Raw genomic sequence first — 17,668 nt, 5'->3', positions numbered from 1 at the left:
AAAAAAAATTATGTACAACATATACACATATTATTGCATACATATTTCATACTTTAATTACACATTTATCTTGAAAATCAGTAAACCTAACTGCAAGCATTTTTTATTTCTTTTGTACTTGTGAAAGTTTCTTGACTATTACATTAAGAACAGAATCAAAGTAGAATAAAAGCGGTAAAACTATTCAAAATGGTAAAGAATTTTTTATATGAATTTGTCCCTAAAAATCATTGCAACAATAAAAAGAAAGCATACAAAAAATAAACACAGCTAAGTTAAAGAAATGTTAAGTGCATGGTTGCTTGAAGAACTGCAATGCACATTGATGACACATTCTGAAAATTTGCCAACATCTAAAAATGGTTGTGGTAATATAAAAGTGTCTGGTTGTAACCAGTTTTCTGCAAAAAAAAAAAAAAAAAAAAAAATTCTTGTAGGGGGGAAAAAAATAAAAGCAGTACCTAGTGTGGGGAGTAATCACCACCTAAATCTATGATTTTCTGCCAACACTTTGGTAGTTTTTCAAAGCCCAGAAATTTAGTGGCCGTGAATCCAAAAAATCTTTTCAAATAAGATGAAAATGATAGCTAATGACAAATAATAAAATTAATTAGTTAATAACTAACAAACTTTGAATTCCACGACACATGTAGACTAATGCAGGAAAAAGCAAAACAAAAACAATCTTTTCACTCTATATTGATTAAGTTTGCAATCATTTAATTTTGTTTCAATTCAAGCATTCACACGGATTTAATATATTCTATAAGAAATTCCTTTTTCTGTTCTTCGCCTAATTCCTTGCATGGACATATTAACCATTCAAGTTCTGAATGGTTAGTATGACCATTCAGAACTTGAATGGTTAATATGACCTAACAGCTGAAATGACAAATCCAGGTTAGTAAAGGCCAAATAAGAGGCTACAAATTTTAAAACCTTGAGATTTTATGAATTACTGACAATCAGAAGCAGTGATAAAAAAACCAACAGAATTGGTACCTGCATAAATGGTATCAAACAATATTTGCAAAAATTTCAGGTCTGTAATAGTCCTTCATTTTTGTGGTTGATTTTTCTGCCAATGGCACAAGGTGTCGTTATTCTACATGCATCTGTCAGTCTTATACACAACTCATTTTCTTCCATCTATTAATAGAGTGTTCCAATCCAATCTTAACAGCATTATGGGCCCCTGAGGAAAACAGTGTGCAGAGGTCCCCTAATAGTATGCTAATAGCTCATAGCAATGAAATGTAAATGGATCACTATGGGGCATCTATGATTGGGGGCCCCGGGGAAGCACCCAATAAGCCCATGCATTAAGATAGCCCTGCAGTATCCATATTCTTGGGATTTTAGATTCTTCAACATCGATAATAATACTGCAAGAGAAAAATCTTCATTTTGTCTCTCTATTTTCCTCAGAAGCCCATTCAATATTACAGATACTTCATATAAAGCGAATATACTTATCATAGTTACAATTCCCATTCTTTGCTGCAATATGATACAGATTTTGCATTTATATTGAAAACCTAATCATTAGTATATCACATTGGGACATAATTACTCTAACTTATATGTCACACACTATTATGTTTATAAATCTATTTTATTTTCATTATTATATACGCAACTGTTCTAAATGTAAAGATTTCATTCTTATAATTTTGTGTTGCCAGATTAGAAATTTAAATCAAGTTCCACACGTAGGAAAATCCTTACTGACATCACATGACTGTCTATTAGAACATCCTCCACACCCTGGTTAACCTCAAGAGGTATGATCAGTAATACTGATCAAGTCAGTTCTTTGCGATGAACACGCAGTACGCATGATCTGCATTTTTCATCGCAGCTTTCAATTACCTTTCTTTTCCACATATGCCAAGGCATTACATCTTCCTGCAGAAATACCAGATCTCCTTTCCTAATGGAAACTAATTTATGGATATTGCATACTTGATGATATCTGCATAGTTCCAGAAAATATTCTTTAGACCATCTCTTGAATCAAGGCCTCTTCAGAATCGTCATTTCCTTCTTCATACACTAATGGTTTACTGTTCAGGGTGGCTTCTACATTACTAATGCAGAAGAGAGTACTTCTTCATCCAGCAACAAAGCGATTTTCTCAGACATTATTTAGTTAATTCTATTACATTATTACACCAAGCAGCCCAAGGCACAATAAATTTCCATTCAATGCCGTTTGAAGCATAACATTTTTTTTACTGTGATAACCGTCATGGTATTCCACAGAGATTCCAATTCTTTGTTTGTGGCATGAAAGGTTGTGACATTGTCAGTATAGATGGTGTGAGGGAGTCCTCCTCGACCATTAAACCTTCTGAAATACCACCACAAATTTATCAGTTGTCAGATCCAAAATGAGTTCCAAGTACAAAGCTCAAGTAGTTGAGCATGTGAATAGTACAATGTACATTGTATTCAATGGCTGCACATTGAATACAAAGACAGGACCAGCAAAATCTATTCAAGTAGTAGGGAACAGTTTGCAGAGTGTCACTCTTTCTGTTAGCAGTGGAGCTTCTGTTTGGTTACCCGCTAACGCTTGAGATAGTTTACAAATTAAGAAATTGGGAAGAATGTGCTTAATGGCATCACAAGATCCAATAACTGGAATGTAGTTTGAAAAAAACTATTTGAACACCGAAGTAGTAAATGAATATGCATACAGTGAATTAGAAAGCAAACAAAAGGCTAGAGCCATCAAGTAACAGAGAATGTAGTATGTTCGAAGATACCACTGTAAACTGAAGTCTGCCTTCTCACCATTAAGACTGTTTCAGGAATGGGTTAAAACGAGCAATTTTCAATTCTGTAGGTAGTGGTAAATTATTTTGTAGAGCTTTGACTTTAGTTGAGAAATATTCTTTTTCCACACAATACGTCCAATATTCTTTTGTCTTCTTTAGTTCAGTTGCAGAGATCAAAGGATGGACAAAGCTGCGATTTACAATTGTGAATGAAGTGGAATACCCAGGCTGTCACATGGATTAGTTTGATGAAACCACTGAATCGAATAAAATCTATCATATGATTAAACTTAGTCATACACAAGACAGTGAAATTCTGCTTTTCTTGTTTCTGCTTCAGCCGATATATGGTCATTCATTAATATAAATTTTGTAGGACAAACATCTTCAGGTTGCATTAGCAAAGGTATCCTTCCTACCACAATGCTAAGATGGAGAGCTGTGCTGGTGTATCCAGCGAAAGATGATCCCCTGGAATTCTATTACCTGGGAAATGCCACTGTGCTGGAGAAGTATATTGTTGGATTTCAGTAATTCAATTGCAGACAAACGTTTTCCAGTAATTGGGATCCCCTCAAATCCAACAGAGCTACAGTGGAATCCCTCCTAAGTGTTGCTGTACTTCAATCTAAGCCAGTTTCTTTACAGACACAGTGGAACTGCTGTACACCTATTACTGTTGCCAACAACTCTATTTAAGAAGGGTTTTTTTTTTTTTTTTTTTTTTTAAACAAGAGGTTGTGACTGTATACTAATCAAACCTTTGTAACATTTTGTTCTATAAAATAGGTGTACAGCACTGTTCCATATGCTTCAGAAGCAAATTTATGAATATTTACTTCAGAAGATGAAACTCCAATCCATTTTGGAATGTAAATGGTGTTTAAAAGTGGTAACGCAGAGGTTCACTTGGACCATTATGTTGCGATAGCCGGGGGAGAATCTTAACCTACAGCAATCCACAGAGCCAAGCATCCTGAAAAATAATTTTTCCTACAACTGCTACTGGGGCTAAAAGGACTAGCGGATCTAAAATTTGGATACTGTTCTCAAAAACAAAGTTTCATTATGGGCTTTTCTGTCAAGTCATAAACACTACATTCATTAAACTAGAGATGCACAACCTGTGGCTCGTGAGACCTAGACTAAACTAGGGATGCACAACTTGTGGCCCACTGAGACCTTTTCAAACTTTTTCTGCGAGTTGACATATCGGTTGCTTTAAAAGGGGTTGCGAGCAAAAAAAAAATTCACCACTCCCCCCTTCATTACTCATTCTACTCTGTCCTTTCGAAGTGAGATTTGGCACTGAGCCAAGTTCCAGGCGTCAACCAAAGCACGTTATCCACTGCCTGTACACAAAAATTGTTCCTAGCCTGTAGAACCAACACCTGTAGAAGATTGAGAAAGAGTCTGTGGTATGACGTAGCACGAGTGTGTTTGAACGCATACGTTAGTAAAATAGAAGAGAAAAATATTTGCTCAGATCCGAAGCGGTGCATTAATTTGCTTGGCGTCATTGCACTTTTGGCTTCATGACTATACATTGTTTTTTCATGCATGTGTTTATTTTTCTTTTTGAGACCATTAAGAAGTTTCATGTTTTGAATATTTTTCTCTGGGACGTATCACAGGGATCAGCAAGTTTTGGTTCCTGTTTACAAGCAAGACATACAATTTTTTCTAATGGTGCAGTAGGATGATATGCATTAGTGCTTTCAAATGCCTTTACATTCATATACACATTTTACTTTTGTTATTATACATGCAACTGTTCTAAATGTAAACATTTCATTCTTACAGTTTTACATTGCCAGATTCGAAATTTAAATCGAACTCCGCACATAGAAAAATTATGATTGATGTCATGTAACTGTCTATCAAGAGACTGGAATACACACCCTCATTATAATGAAATATTCATGGTGTATACATATGAAATAAAAAGGTATCCTAATATTTTATAATGTTATTCTATCCAAAAACTGCTTAACCCTTTGACGCGCGGTGGTCGCGCCCTGAAACCACCAATTTTTGAATTTTTTTCTCCTCTTCGTTCCGAAATTTTTGAGTGAAAATCAACTGATTACTGATCATTTATCTCTAAATAACACAAAATGACTGCAGAATCATACATGTTTTAGGGCTTAGTACTTCAAATCAGATGCCTTTTAAAATTCATTTTCAATGAGACAAAATAACTTCCTTTTATTAATATAAAAAACTTTAAATTTCAAAAGTTATTCATGGCACATCATGATTTCTATCATAAACAATAAAAAATAGCAATAGTTAAACTGCATATATAAGAAAATATTCTATATGTATGGCATTTGCTTTGTGGTTTCATTGCGTGACCACTGCACCACTAGAGCATTGTGTCACAATGCTCTAGAGGCTCGGTGGTCACGCCTTGAAACCACTGCTGTTCACAATGGCGTTTGCTTGCTTCTCAAATAGGACTGTTTATTTTTACTTGGATATAGATAAGGGGTTTTGAAACCACAGAGTTATTTTATTACTAAACAATACATGCACCTGCCCAGTAAAAAGGTCTTTCTTTTCCAGAATGTTTTCTGACCTCAACACACTTCCTCCCCAAGCTAGTATTGTGATTTTATAAATTATTTCCTGTGGTTTAAATTTAATATAAATATACTTTGCTAATATTAAAAATAGAAATTGCATAAAGTTTTATTTAAATTATATTTAAATTAAAAATATTTTCTGAATACTCTGGGACGAAATACGAATAAAATAAGTATGAATGGGAAACGAATGATCCGTAAGCCACAAAGACCAAAAAGGTCTTTCTTTTCCAGAATTTTTTCTGACCTCAACACACTTCCTCCCCAAGCTAGTATTGTGATTTTATAAATTATTTCCTGTGGTTTAAATTTAATATAAATATACTTTGCTAATATTAAAAATAGAAATTGCATAAAGTTTTATTTAAATTATATTTAAATTAAAAATGTTTTCTGAATACTCTGGGACGAAATACGAATATAATAAGTATGAATGGGAAACGAATGATCCGTAAGCCACAAAGACCAAAAAGGTCTTTCTTTTCCAGAATTTTTTCTGACCTCAACACACTTCCTCCCCAAGCTAGTATTGTGATTTTATAAATTATTTCCTGTGGTTTAAATTTAATATAAATATACTTTGCTAATATTAAAAATAGAAATTGCATAAAGTTTTATTTAAATTATATTTAAATTAAAAATATTTTCTGAATACTCTGGGACGAAATACGAATAAAATAAGTATGAATGGGAAACGAATGATCCGTAAGCCACAAAGACCAAGCACCATTAACATAAAAAACCGCAAATTTCATGTGCCAGATGAAAAGAAACTAAATAACGCTAGAAATATACCAGTGAAATTTAGATCCAGGCAGTGTATGTTTTGTAGCGCAAGGAAGAAACCTCATAGAAGAAGATACATGTGAGAAACATGCAATGTGGGTCTATGCACACACCAAAAATACTTGCTCTTTGAAATTAAAAAAAAAAAAAAAAAAACACCAAGTCTTCTCTCTCTCTCTCTTTCTTTTTTTTTTTAATCCTTATTTTACTGAGTTTTTTAATCCATTTACCCAAACGTCCTTATTATGTCGGTACCTATATTTTCACTGTTGTAGAAAAATTACATAAATGTTTATTTTTAAATTTTTCTGATGATTTACTTATTATGCAATTCCTACATACATTTTTTTTTTAAATTCGTAAATTTCGTCATTTACTGGAAACGCGCACGGAGAAAAGTCAGTTTTTTCCCCCCTACTACCTAGGTAAGTTTCAAAGTCCTACACGCGCGGTGGTTTCACAGTGCGACTACCATCCACAGAACAATGGGCAAGAGAAGATTTTTTTAAATTCATATATCACTTGCCTCTAGGATCATAATATTAAATTTCTAGAGATTTTAGTTAAAAAAATTATAAAAATAATATCACGCACATCAAAGGTTTAACTGCACCAAAGTTTCCTGAACTTATTATGTTTTACATTTGCATATTATCCTTAATATGAACATTTACTGTAAGTTCTTAAACAAATCATAAAGTTTAAATTTTCATTAAACAATAATACTTTAATAAAACAAGTAACTTACTCAGATACCCTCGATATTTTAAATCGGTGTCTCTGCTCTCAGTTCTTGCTTTAATGGCATCTAATATAGTATCTGCACTAACCAAACCAGTAGGCCGGACAACATTAAGTAGGTCTGGTAATGCCATAAGAGGCAATCGAACAGCTGACAATATCTCCCTCATGTCAACATCTGGATTCTGCTGTGCCCACTCACAAACAGCACGAAAAATGTCTACTTCAGAAGCACAAAAAGAATCTCTGCTGATCATTTCTTTCAGGGCAGACTGTACAGAGAAGAAAATGGATTACATATTAGTAATTTGAAAAATAAAAATATTTAATGCAACATTTAATTTTATCTTCCAGTTTTATAACAATCAAATTATTTAGAAATTAATTCTGGCTAGAAATATTAATAGTTTTTATTGCTTTTACTGCATCTTTATTTATTTTTTTAAATAAAGCAATTTTCTGTAACTATTTAGAGCTTTTATATATATATATATATATATATATATATATATATAATTTACTATTTCATTATCATAGTACAAGAAGACAATGGGCTATAGGTTACATTTTTGTTTCATATAATGAATTCTTCTAGCAGCCTTTTTACCCATTCTGGATAAGAATTATGTTTTAATCATAACATTAACAGTAAGAATCTTTTGAAAAGTTAAAGAATAATGAGAGCCATAAATTACTAACAAATAGATTCTTCAGCAAATATTTTTATCTACAATACACTAACAATAAAAATACCCCCCCCCAAAAAAATACTAAATGCTGAGAAAAATTTTAAAAAAAAGGGGGAGTGAAAACGTTTAAAGCTTGGTGCAGATTCGTTGATATTAATGACAGAATGATTTTAGTCATTTGTAAAAAGTAATACACAAAACAATTTTTACTTTAACGCAAAAGCATTTTGTAATTTACCAAAAGCAGACATATCCAATCCACATCTCTCTCTCTCTCTCTATATATATATATATGTAATGTTTTCAGTTATTCCATCACATCGTGGGCGAATGGTGAGACTATTCCATTATACGTTCTGGCAGATGGTTGACGAAGCTGGGATGATTGAAGTACGGAGAAAAATGACGACTCAGGACTTTTCACTTTTAACAGCAAGCATATCTTTATTTTAATTTATAGCAGATGACTTTTTCCAGATGAAGTTAATCAAATAACTTATTCAGTAATTGAACTATTAGATACGACTGACTTTAAACTTTAATACGTCATAACGTTCTAACAAAGAAAGAGGAGCATAGCGGAAGCGTTAGCAGGACGAAGGCGAGAAGGCATCTGTCTAGGAGAACTTATGACTCAGCATTTATGTGAGGAGGTTATGTAATAGGCGTGAATGTTCTAGCAGGTACTGGGTTAGGGGACGATCCTGAATTGCATAAAATTAATTAAAGGTTGCTGGTTCGCAAAGAGCAAAGCCATCGTATTTTTTTTTTTTTTTTTTTTTTTACATCTTTCCGTCAAAACGAGAGGCCGGGGTGAGAAAAGCATTAGTACAGGAGTGAAGCAAAAGTATGAGAAAAGACATGAAAACATCCAGAACATAGCGTACAAGCTTTAACTATGGCCTATCATAGTTCATGACTTTCTCATATAAAATTTTGACTTTATAGCATATGAAATTTTGAACATTAAAACAATGAGTTATAAATAAATATACAATATATGACTAATTTTAAGACTATAACATAATAAATATGGAATACTGATAAATAAATAAGTTATAATTACAAAAGTCCTCAATTTTGTTAAAAATGTCCTTTTTTTTTTTTTTAAAGTCCTTTTCATAAAAAGAGTTCGAATAGAATGAAAATATCTGGTAAAATCTCTAAATGCCAGATAGTCCACAAATATGATGCATGTTGATAGTTCACAAATATGATGCATTTTTTCCTCTCATCGTAAAGATTGACATGTTTTACACTTCAATACAAAATATTATACTTATTCAAAAAACAATTCAATATAAATAATACAATTATACACTAGAACATGAACACTTTGACTTTAAAACTATGGCATGTCCTCGCCAACAGATCAGCGTGATTACTTGCTGATGGTTGGGGAGTGCTAGGTACAAATATTGAAAAACCTCCGTTGCCTAATAGAAGGTAACTGGTTTTTGGCATTGTACATTACCTCAAAGTGGTTTTAGAAAAATAAAAAATCATATAAAATCAAAATTATAAGCCAGATAACTTGTATAATCAAGTTAAAGTCTTTTTTATAATGTTGTAAATTAGAAACAAATATTATTCTACAATAAGAAGAAAATTTTTGCTACAAAATAATTCAAATTATGTGAAAGATATAAAAGGTCAAGATCGGGAGAATAATTTGTCACAGTCGGGAAAATAACTTGTCATAGCTAGGGTTTAAGTCTAAATCAGGTATTAAAGGTCATAATCAGGAAAATGTTTAAAAGAGAATTTTTAAAAAAATTAATTTTAATTTTGAACAGAGATAGGAATTCTACTATTTCGGACAGTTAACTTAAACTCACTTGCTGGATTAAAAGGTCTTAATCTAGTTGAATGAACAATTTCTGATTTCTTTTTAGTTAAAGGATTAGGTTTATCTATTTCATAAGTAACTTCAGAATATTGTTTTAAAATTTTATAAGGTCCTGAGAATGGAGGAGATAATTTACGTGTATTAGGGTATTGAAATTCTTCATACATTACTAAATCACCAATTTTAAAATTACTAAATTTAAAATGAATATCATATCTTTCTTTATTTACATTATGATAATCATCAGATCTCTTTTGAGCTATTTTTCTGGCTTCTTCTATTGACGGATACAATTCTTGATTTTGAATTAAGGAATCATAAGGTAATTTTCCATACATTAAATATGATGGAGGGAATTTTGTTACAGAATGAGGGGTATTATTATACTCTTCAGTTACTTGGGGTAATAATTTTGTCCATGCTATATTACCGTGATAAGCATTTAATTTGCATTTTAATCTAGTTATAATAGTTTGATTAACACGTTCAATTTTACCATTAGTTTGGGGTCTATTTGCAGTAGTTAGCAATTGTTTTACATTATGAGTCCTTAAAAAGTGCTTAAATTTTGAAGATGTAAAAGCAGCGTTTCTATCACTTAAAATCTTTTTAGGGACCTGAATTTGGAAAATTTGTTTTAAGCAATTTATATAAGCATCTGTAGTTACACTTTTGGAAGCAAAAGTCCAGATATATCTAGTTGCATGATCAATAATTATGTGAATATACTTTTTAGTAGAATTATAATAATTTAAACCACCTACAGTATCAATAGATAATATTTCAAAAGGTTCACTAACTGATGGTAAATTTTGCATTAAACCAAATTTCTTTTGTTTACTTTTCTTATTAAACTGACATACTTCACAATGTTTACAATAATTTCTAACATCTTGAACAATTCCTGGCCAATAATATTGTGGAGATAACAAATTTAGCATAGATGATACACCAATATGACCAAATTGTATATGGGCCTTTTCAAGTAATTTCGTACGTAGAGACATAGGTATCACAATTTTGTACAATCCCTGTTTTTTAATAGTTAAGACATCATTCATTTTCCTATACTTAGTATTACAAACATTATCTAAATTTTGATATTCTTTTATTTCTTCTAATGATAATAAATTAACTTGCAATCTTAAATGTTGACACATAGGATTTCTAGAGAGCATGTCAGCTTCAACATTAGTAGATCCTTTTTTATATTTTATATCAAAATCATACATAGATAATTTTAAAGACCACCTAAATAGACGACCAGTAGGGTGTTTTATATTTTTAAGCCAAACTAAAGCAGCATGATCAGTATGTACAGTAAAATGGTTACCATGTAAATAATAATAAAATTTATCAATTGCATCAATAATAGATAAACATTCCAGCTCAGTAATGGCATAATTTTGTTCATAAGATCTTAATTTTCTAGAATGAAAAGCAATTGGATGTAAACTACCATCAGGATGTTCTTGTTTTAAAACAGCACCAACAGCTTCTTTGGATGCATCAACAAATACATGACAGGGATATTTAGGATTAAACAAAGTTAAAATAGGTCTAGAAATCAATGCATCTTTTAATTTTTGAAAAGCTTTTTGACATTCATCAGTCCAATTATAAGGAGTATCTTTCTTAAGTAAATTTGTTAATGGGGCTCTAAGTTTAGCATAATTTTGAATAAATTTATGATAAACATTAATACTTTCTAAAAATCTTTGTAATTCTTTGATATTTTTAGGGGGTTGCAATTTCTTAATAACCTCTATATTTGCATTACTGGGCTGGTATTTACCTGCTTGAATTTCATATCCTAGAAAATTTATTTTTTCTTTAGCAAAATTACATTTAGATTGTTTTAATTTTATATTCTCTTTCTCACATATATCAAATATTATTTTAAGATGATTTAAATGTTCATCAAAATTTGGAGAGAATACTATAATATCATCAAAATAATTTAAAGCAAATTGAATCTGATATTTGTTTAAAATTTGTCTAAGAGCTCGTTGAAAAACAGCGGGGGAATTTTTCCAACCAAAAGGTAATCTAGTAAACTCATACAGTCCAAAATTTGTAGTGAATGCCAATTTTTCAGTATCCTTTTCATTTAATTTTGTATGCCAATAGCCTGATGCCAAATCCAATGTAGAAAAGATTTTTGCATTTGTTAATTGATCTAATACAGCATCAATTCTAGGAATAGGTTCAGAATCACTTTTAGTAATTTGGTTAAGCTTCCTGAAATCAATACACAATCTGCTTCTGGACTGCTCGTCTCGCTTATAAGCTAAAGTTACAGGAGCAGCATAAGGACTATAAGAAGGTTTAATAATTCCAGCTTTTAACAATTCATCTATTTGTTTTTTAATTTCACTATTATCTTTAGGAGATGCTCTATATGGTCTATAGGCTATTGGTAATTCAGAAGTTAATATAACTCTGGGAGGTTCAACCCTTATACAACCTACATCATATTTACTTTTTGCAAATATATGGTTATAATCATTCAACAATTTCTGTAATTTACTATCAGAATTTTTACTATTTTCAAAACAATTACCACAATTTTTAGAACTAAGACCATTTTTACATACAAAATTTTCACTATTATCAAAATATTTACTAGATTGTTCAGCACTGATATCATTTTTACATACATAATTATTTTGGAAAAACTTGTCTACTTTAACATTTTTACTTACCTGTTTTCCAAGCTGATACACTTCATAATTATGAAAATTCAATTGTAATTTAAATAATGAAACACATGGTGATGAAAGCAATAAATAATTCAAATTTGAATCTACTACATAAAATATCACATTATTTTCTATTTTACCTACTTTACACTTTACTTTGATTATTTTCTCTATATGAACTTGACTAGATATTGAAAATATTTTATCATGAGATTTCAATGAAATTTCTCTAAATTTATCACCAATTTTGTTAAAATATTTTAACGGTAAAACGTTAATTTGCGATCCCGTATCAATAATACTGGGAATTTTTTCCTGTCCAATTTGGACATTCACTTTAAAGTAATATTTTTTAACTTCTCTTTTAGAAACCGTGTTATAATTAATAGCAGGTAATTGTGGATATCGAATTGGCCGATACGCATACTGTAGAGGTCGGTATTGCACTTGTTGATAATTAAAAGGTCTCACAATACGAAAACTTTGATAAGGAGTGGCTTGCACTGGTCTGGGATAATAGCACCTCGGAACAGTTTGCATTGGAGAAACAAATTGATAATTATTATTCTCTAGACCATCTAACGGCATCTTAACTGGAAACAGTTTCCTAGCAAGAGTAATCCAGTCTTTCGGTGTGTCTATTTTTTGCACTGTTAACAGCATTCTTTGAGGTTCAGGAAGTCCTTCCGTAAGTGCTTCCACCATTGTGGAATCTGTTATTTTCAAGCTGGCTCCTAATTTCAACTTATTACGAAAATAAACATCAATATTATTAAATTTCTCGTATTTTAAAGACACAAAATCACTAAAAGTAACAGATTCCGATGTTGTGAAGTATGTCTCGAAAATAACCTTTATGTTGTCCCAGTCTTTATCTAAACAATCACGTAAATAGAGGGCTAAAGCCTCTCCTCTAATACACTCTGAGAAAACAAATTTCTTTTCCTTTTCTGGAATGTTCTTTGCGGCACATTTCTCTTCAAACAATAGAAGATATTTGTCTATTGGAAAATTTGTACTTGTGCCATCAAAAATAGGAAATTGGAATTTTATTGCATCCACAATAGCTACGGATTCTTTCTTATCAGTTGACATTTTTGCCGTTTTTGAGCGTGTTAACATTCCAATCACAAAATCTTGAATTTAAGAGTTTGCATACACATCAATTTGAACACTAAAATCAATAACTTTAGAAGCACTTGATAAAACGCATAACTTTGGAGACGAGGGAAAGTAATTAAGAATCGCCGGAAAAGAAGCACAAGCATCAGACGATCACACACTGTCTTTGACCCACTGTTGAATTTAGAAGCGCGTTATAAATAAATACAGGAGCTTTTTTCCCACATAGAGGATACATCCTGCCGGCTAATTAATAACTGTAATGTTTTCAGCTATTCCATTATACGTTCTGGCAGATGGTTGACGAAGCTGGGATGATTGAAGTACGGAGAAAAATGACGACTCAGGACTTTTCACTTTTAACAGCAAGCATATCTTTATTTTAATTTATAGCAGATGACTTTTTCCAGATGAAGTTAATCAAATAACTTATTCAGTAATTGAACTATTAGATACGACTGACTTTAAACTTTAATACGTCATAACGTTCTAACAAAGAAAGAGAAGCATAGTGGAAGCGTTAGCAGGACGAAGGCGAGAAGGCATCTGTCTAGGAGAACTTATGACTCAGCATTTATGTGAGGAGGTTATGTAATAGGCGTGAATGTTCTAGCAGGTACTGGGTTAGGGGACGATCCTGAATTGCATAAAATTAATTAAAGGTTGCTGGTTCGCAAAGAGCAAAGCCATCGTATTTTTTTTTTTTTTTTTATTTTACATATATATATATATATATATAATTTATTTCCTAAACAGTATTGATTAATTGATTATATTATCTCCTAAGTTTAATTAAAGTAGAATTATTTTAAAAGTATGCATCCATACTGGTAAGTTATATTTTGAAAGATGTTTTGAAGTAATTTGAAAGCAAAATGTTAATAATGTTTTAACGGCGACTGGAGTTAAATCATCACGAAGAATAATATTTCAATTGTAAAAGGAAAAATTAAAACATGTAATCATTGTCATTGATCGGAAATTAGTTGACTTTTCAAGGGGAACAAACCAACTCCCGCTCAATGAACAATAATTGATAAAAATACGTAAATACGAAAGTGTTTCGTCTTTATTCAAGTCATAAGTTAAAGCCAAACCGGCAATTCTAGTCAGGCCAAATATTTCCGCGAAAACTATGTATTACGCCCCCTACCATTTTAGCATAAATTCTCACTTTTTTTTAAAGAATTCATGCAGTTTTCCTTTAATCACGGCACGGCATTCATATGGGAAGCTTCTCTAAATTTTAAAATGGATTTGCTCCTACATAGTGATAATTTTTATCTAAGTAACTAGATTGCTCATGGATTTTGGTTACAAGGGTTCTCCCTGACAAAATGATAATACTGGAGAGTTTTATGTTTATTTAATGGATTTCTAATAATCTGGATATTATTTTGAAGATTATTGCACATGGGAAAACTGAACGATAGCAATGATTTACAAGCTGTAGCAGATGACACAAATAGGAATTTCAGCAACATTAAATTATTTGAGGCATAGGAAATAGCAGTGGACAACAATAGCAGCAGGTGGGACTCGAGATAAAGGGAAGGTAGAATTGAAGATATCTTATTAGATATTGTAATATAAATATTACAGTGTAATCTTATTGGAATGTAGGTTTTTTTAAATAAATAGACTTCTGGTAGTTTATGTGTGATACCTTTTATTTATTATGGTCTTACTGTAATGAGTTCTTTGGAATAAAATTATTCACATAATTTTCCCCTTTCGATTTCTGTGGAATAAAATTAATGAAAAAGGTAGAAATTTGCAAGTAAATACAATATATTAATATACATACCATATTTCCTAAAATATGTCTCTCATTTCAAGAGAAAAACCAACCAAATGTGAAAATTCTCTTAACAAGTTACTGACTGCAAGCTGCTCAACAGCATATACACGTCCGATCGACCACTTGGCTCTGTTTCAGTTTAGACTTCTGTGCAGGAATATCTACGTTTTTTGTACGCTCAGATAAAACTGCCCGCTTTCTGTTACTACAGGATAATTAGATTTAATAAAATCTTTTATTTTCATTTATTTTATTTATATCACCATTCATTTCAATTGATATTAATGCTAAATTATAGTTAACTATTACAACAGATTTCAGTTTAACAGTTATATAATATACCATTATCCATATACTGAAGTACTTCAAATAAGAAATAGTTTAGTATTTTTTAAAAATATAATATCATTCAAAACAGTGCCCTTCGTATAATGGAACACTGCAAAACTTACAGACATATTCTACTTTTTTTTTTAACTGCACAAACTCTGCATTGTTTTTGCTGTTTTAGTCTTGGACAGCTGGTTACTATATTTATAAATTTATGTTTTCCAAAATTCAACAGTCATCGAGAATGATCTAATTTGGGTATTCTCCTAATGAGTTCAGAATTAGATAGATCATCATCGTTTTCTGTACAAGAAGTTTTACATTTTTCTATCCATGAAACTGCCAGTTTGTGCAGGAAATTCTTGTAGTTGACATTTGTTCCACTTAGAACAGTGTACGCTTTAAATGAATTGAAAACAACACAGCTGATAAAAAAATATTAAAACTCATTTAGCCCTTTCCCTCCCTAAAAATGGAATAATATTATAGATACAATAAATGAACTGAAAAGAGTACAGTTGATAAAAAACATTACTACTCAGTTAGTCCATTTTTTCCCCTAAAAAATGCAGTAATACAGTAGATATTGGTCTGTATGATCATATATTCATCATATATTTGATCCTTCATACATTTTGTTATCATTTATGACTGAATTAGGCTTTCTCTTGGGTCATCTAATCTTTTACCATTGCTTCTAGATTCTGTTAAAGCTGATTAATATGCATACCTGCCAACCTCTAAAGATAAAAATTCAGAAGATTTCTCCAAAATTCAGAAGAACACGAAGAATTAATATCATGCTTTGATATTAAAAAAATAACAATTTATACAAATAGAAAAAAGAAAATTGTACTTACATTAGTAAATCTCAATTAAGTAGTAACAAAAAAATTTATTAGGGAACATAAAACAAGAACTTAATGTTACACAAAAAAATTATTGCAATGAATTTACAGTGCATTTTTTAGCTTTAGCCAAAAATTCTTTGGAAAATTTTCTGTCATAACAATTAGTTTCCTCAAAACATTTAGCAATTAAAATGTTTTCTAGAGTTTTCGGTGAAATTGAAGAACGAAACATAGTTTTGTTTTTCTTCACAGCACTGAAGACTCTCTCGCACTCAGTATTACTGTGTGGAATTACGAGAATAGCACATAAAACTCTTGCTAGTCTATCGTATTTTGGTGTTCCATCAGCTCTTTTTATTCTTTTTAAGGTACCAATGAGGACATCAAGTCTATCTTCTCCAGAACTGGCAAAGTCTTCAAACTGTGCAGCAGAAAATTGGTTTTGTAGCTTCTTCCACCGTGACTTATTATAAAGTCACACACGCACACGTTGCAAAATGCATAGTTTTTCCTTTGAAGGATTCTTTAATTGTTGGAAATTCGGCTTTGTAGGCAGGCCGAAAATATTGAGAATACGGTTTTTTTTAACTCATTTCATAACAACGACGTGTTAAGAAAATTCGTAGCATGTGAAAAAAAAAAAAAAAACAGAATGCGACAATCCACACTAAAAAAATAATCTGGCGCCCACAAAGAAAAGAGTGGGAGAAACAAGTTCAGCGCATTGGACTGGCTGGTTAAGCGGCGAGTTGGGAGGAACCGCAGGTTACTGGATTCGAAGTAGTTGGTAGTTGGCAGTAAAACACGATGCAATTGGCAAAAATCGCTGAATTGGCGAAAAATTCTAAAATTTCGTCAAAAATCACTAAAAGCACTTGAAAAAGGAAAAAAAACGTAAAAAATGGATTACAATCGTAAAGACAAACGCATTTTTGTAAAAATTACAAAAAATTCGTAAAAGTTGGCAGGTATGAATATGCTATCAGTTGGTAAGCACCAGTGTCAAAATGCCGACTGACAGGCTATCGATCAGTAAAGTATTAATTTGGAGCAATGGTGTAACTATAAAAAAATGCACAGGTCTAACAAGCTCAACGATCATGTTAAAAAAAGTTATGCTTCATTTCCTAACAAATACTTTCTGGATTAAAAAGTAAACATATTTTATCAGATGCAATGATATATATATATATTTGTAAATAAATATTAACTTTATATGCAGCCTGTTATATTTTTGTTGCCCCACACACACTTTGACACATTTTTGTTAGGTCACGTAGCCTCCAAATTCCAAATGATTAATATGGCTTTGCCAAGAGAAGCTAACAGCATACAGAAGAGCTAATAACTTTTAGGTATTGTTTTGTTATTGGGACCAGATTCAGAAATGTATGTATGCAAATATGGTTGGATATACTGTTCATGT

The 17,668-nt window shown here is 31.4% G+C and overlaps 1 protein-coding gene across 5 annotated transcripts in view; it reads right to left on the bottom strand.

Moving 5' to 3' along the window:
- BTBD9 (BTB (POZ) domain containing 9) overlaps positions 1-17,668 on the bottom strand; it is a 66,946-nt gene that overhangs the window by 28,634 nt on the left and 20,644 nt on the right. For all 5 annotated transcript variants that reach the window (XM_035371156.2, XM_085821982.1, XM_035371157.2 and 2 more), the window contains exon 5: positions 6,906-7,170. In XM_035371156.2, the coding sequence (XP_035227047.1) occupies positions 6,906-7,170 (265 nt within the window). The remainder of the gene's footprint in view (positions 1-6,905; positions 7,171-17,668) is intronic.

This window comes from Stegodyphus dumicola, chromosome 8, assembly GCF_044657685.1.
Source record: "Stegodyphus dumicola isolate Sdum_Otavi_A_Nest chromosome 8, ASM4465768v1".
In the NCBI taxonomy this organism is placed as follows: Eukaryota; Metazoa; Arthropoda; class Arachnida; order Araneae; family Eresidae; genus Stegodyphus; species Stegodyphus dumicola.
The sequence above is the reverse complement of the archived record's forward strand: the minus strand, read 5'-3'. Positions and strand labels throughout refer to the sequence as shown.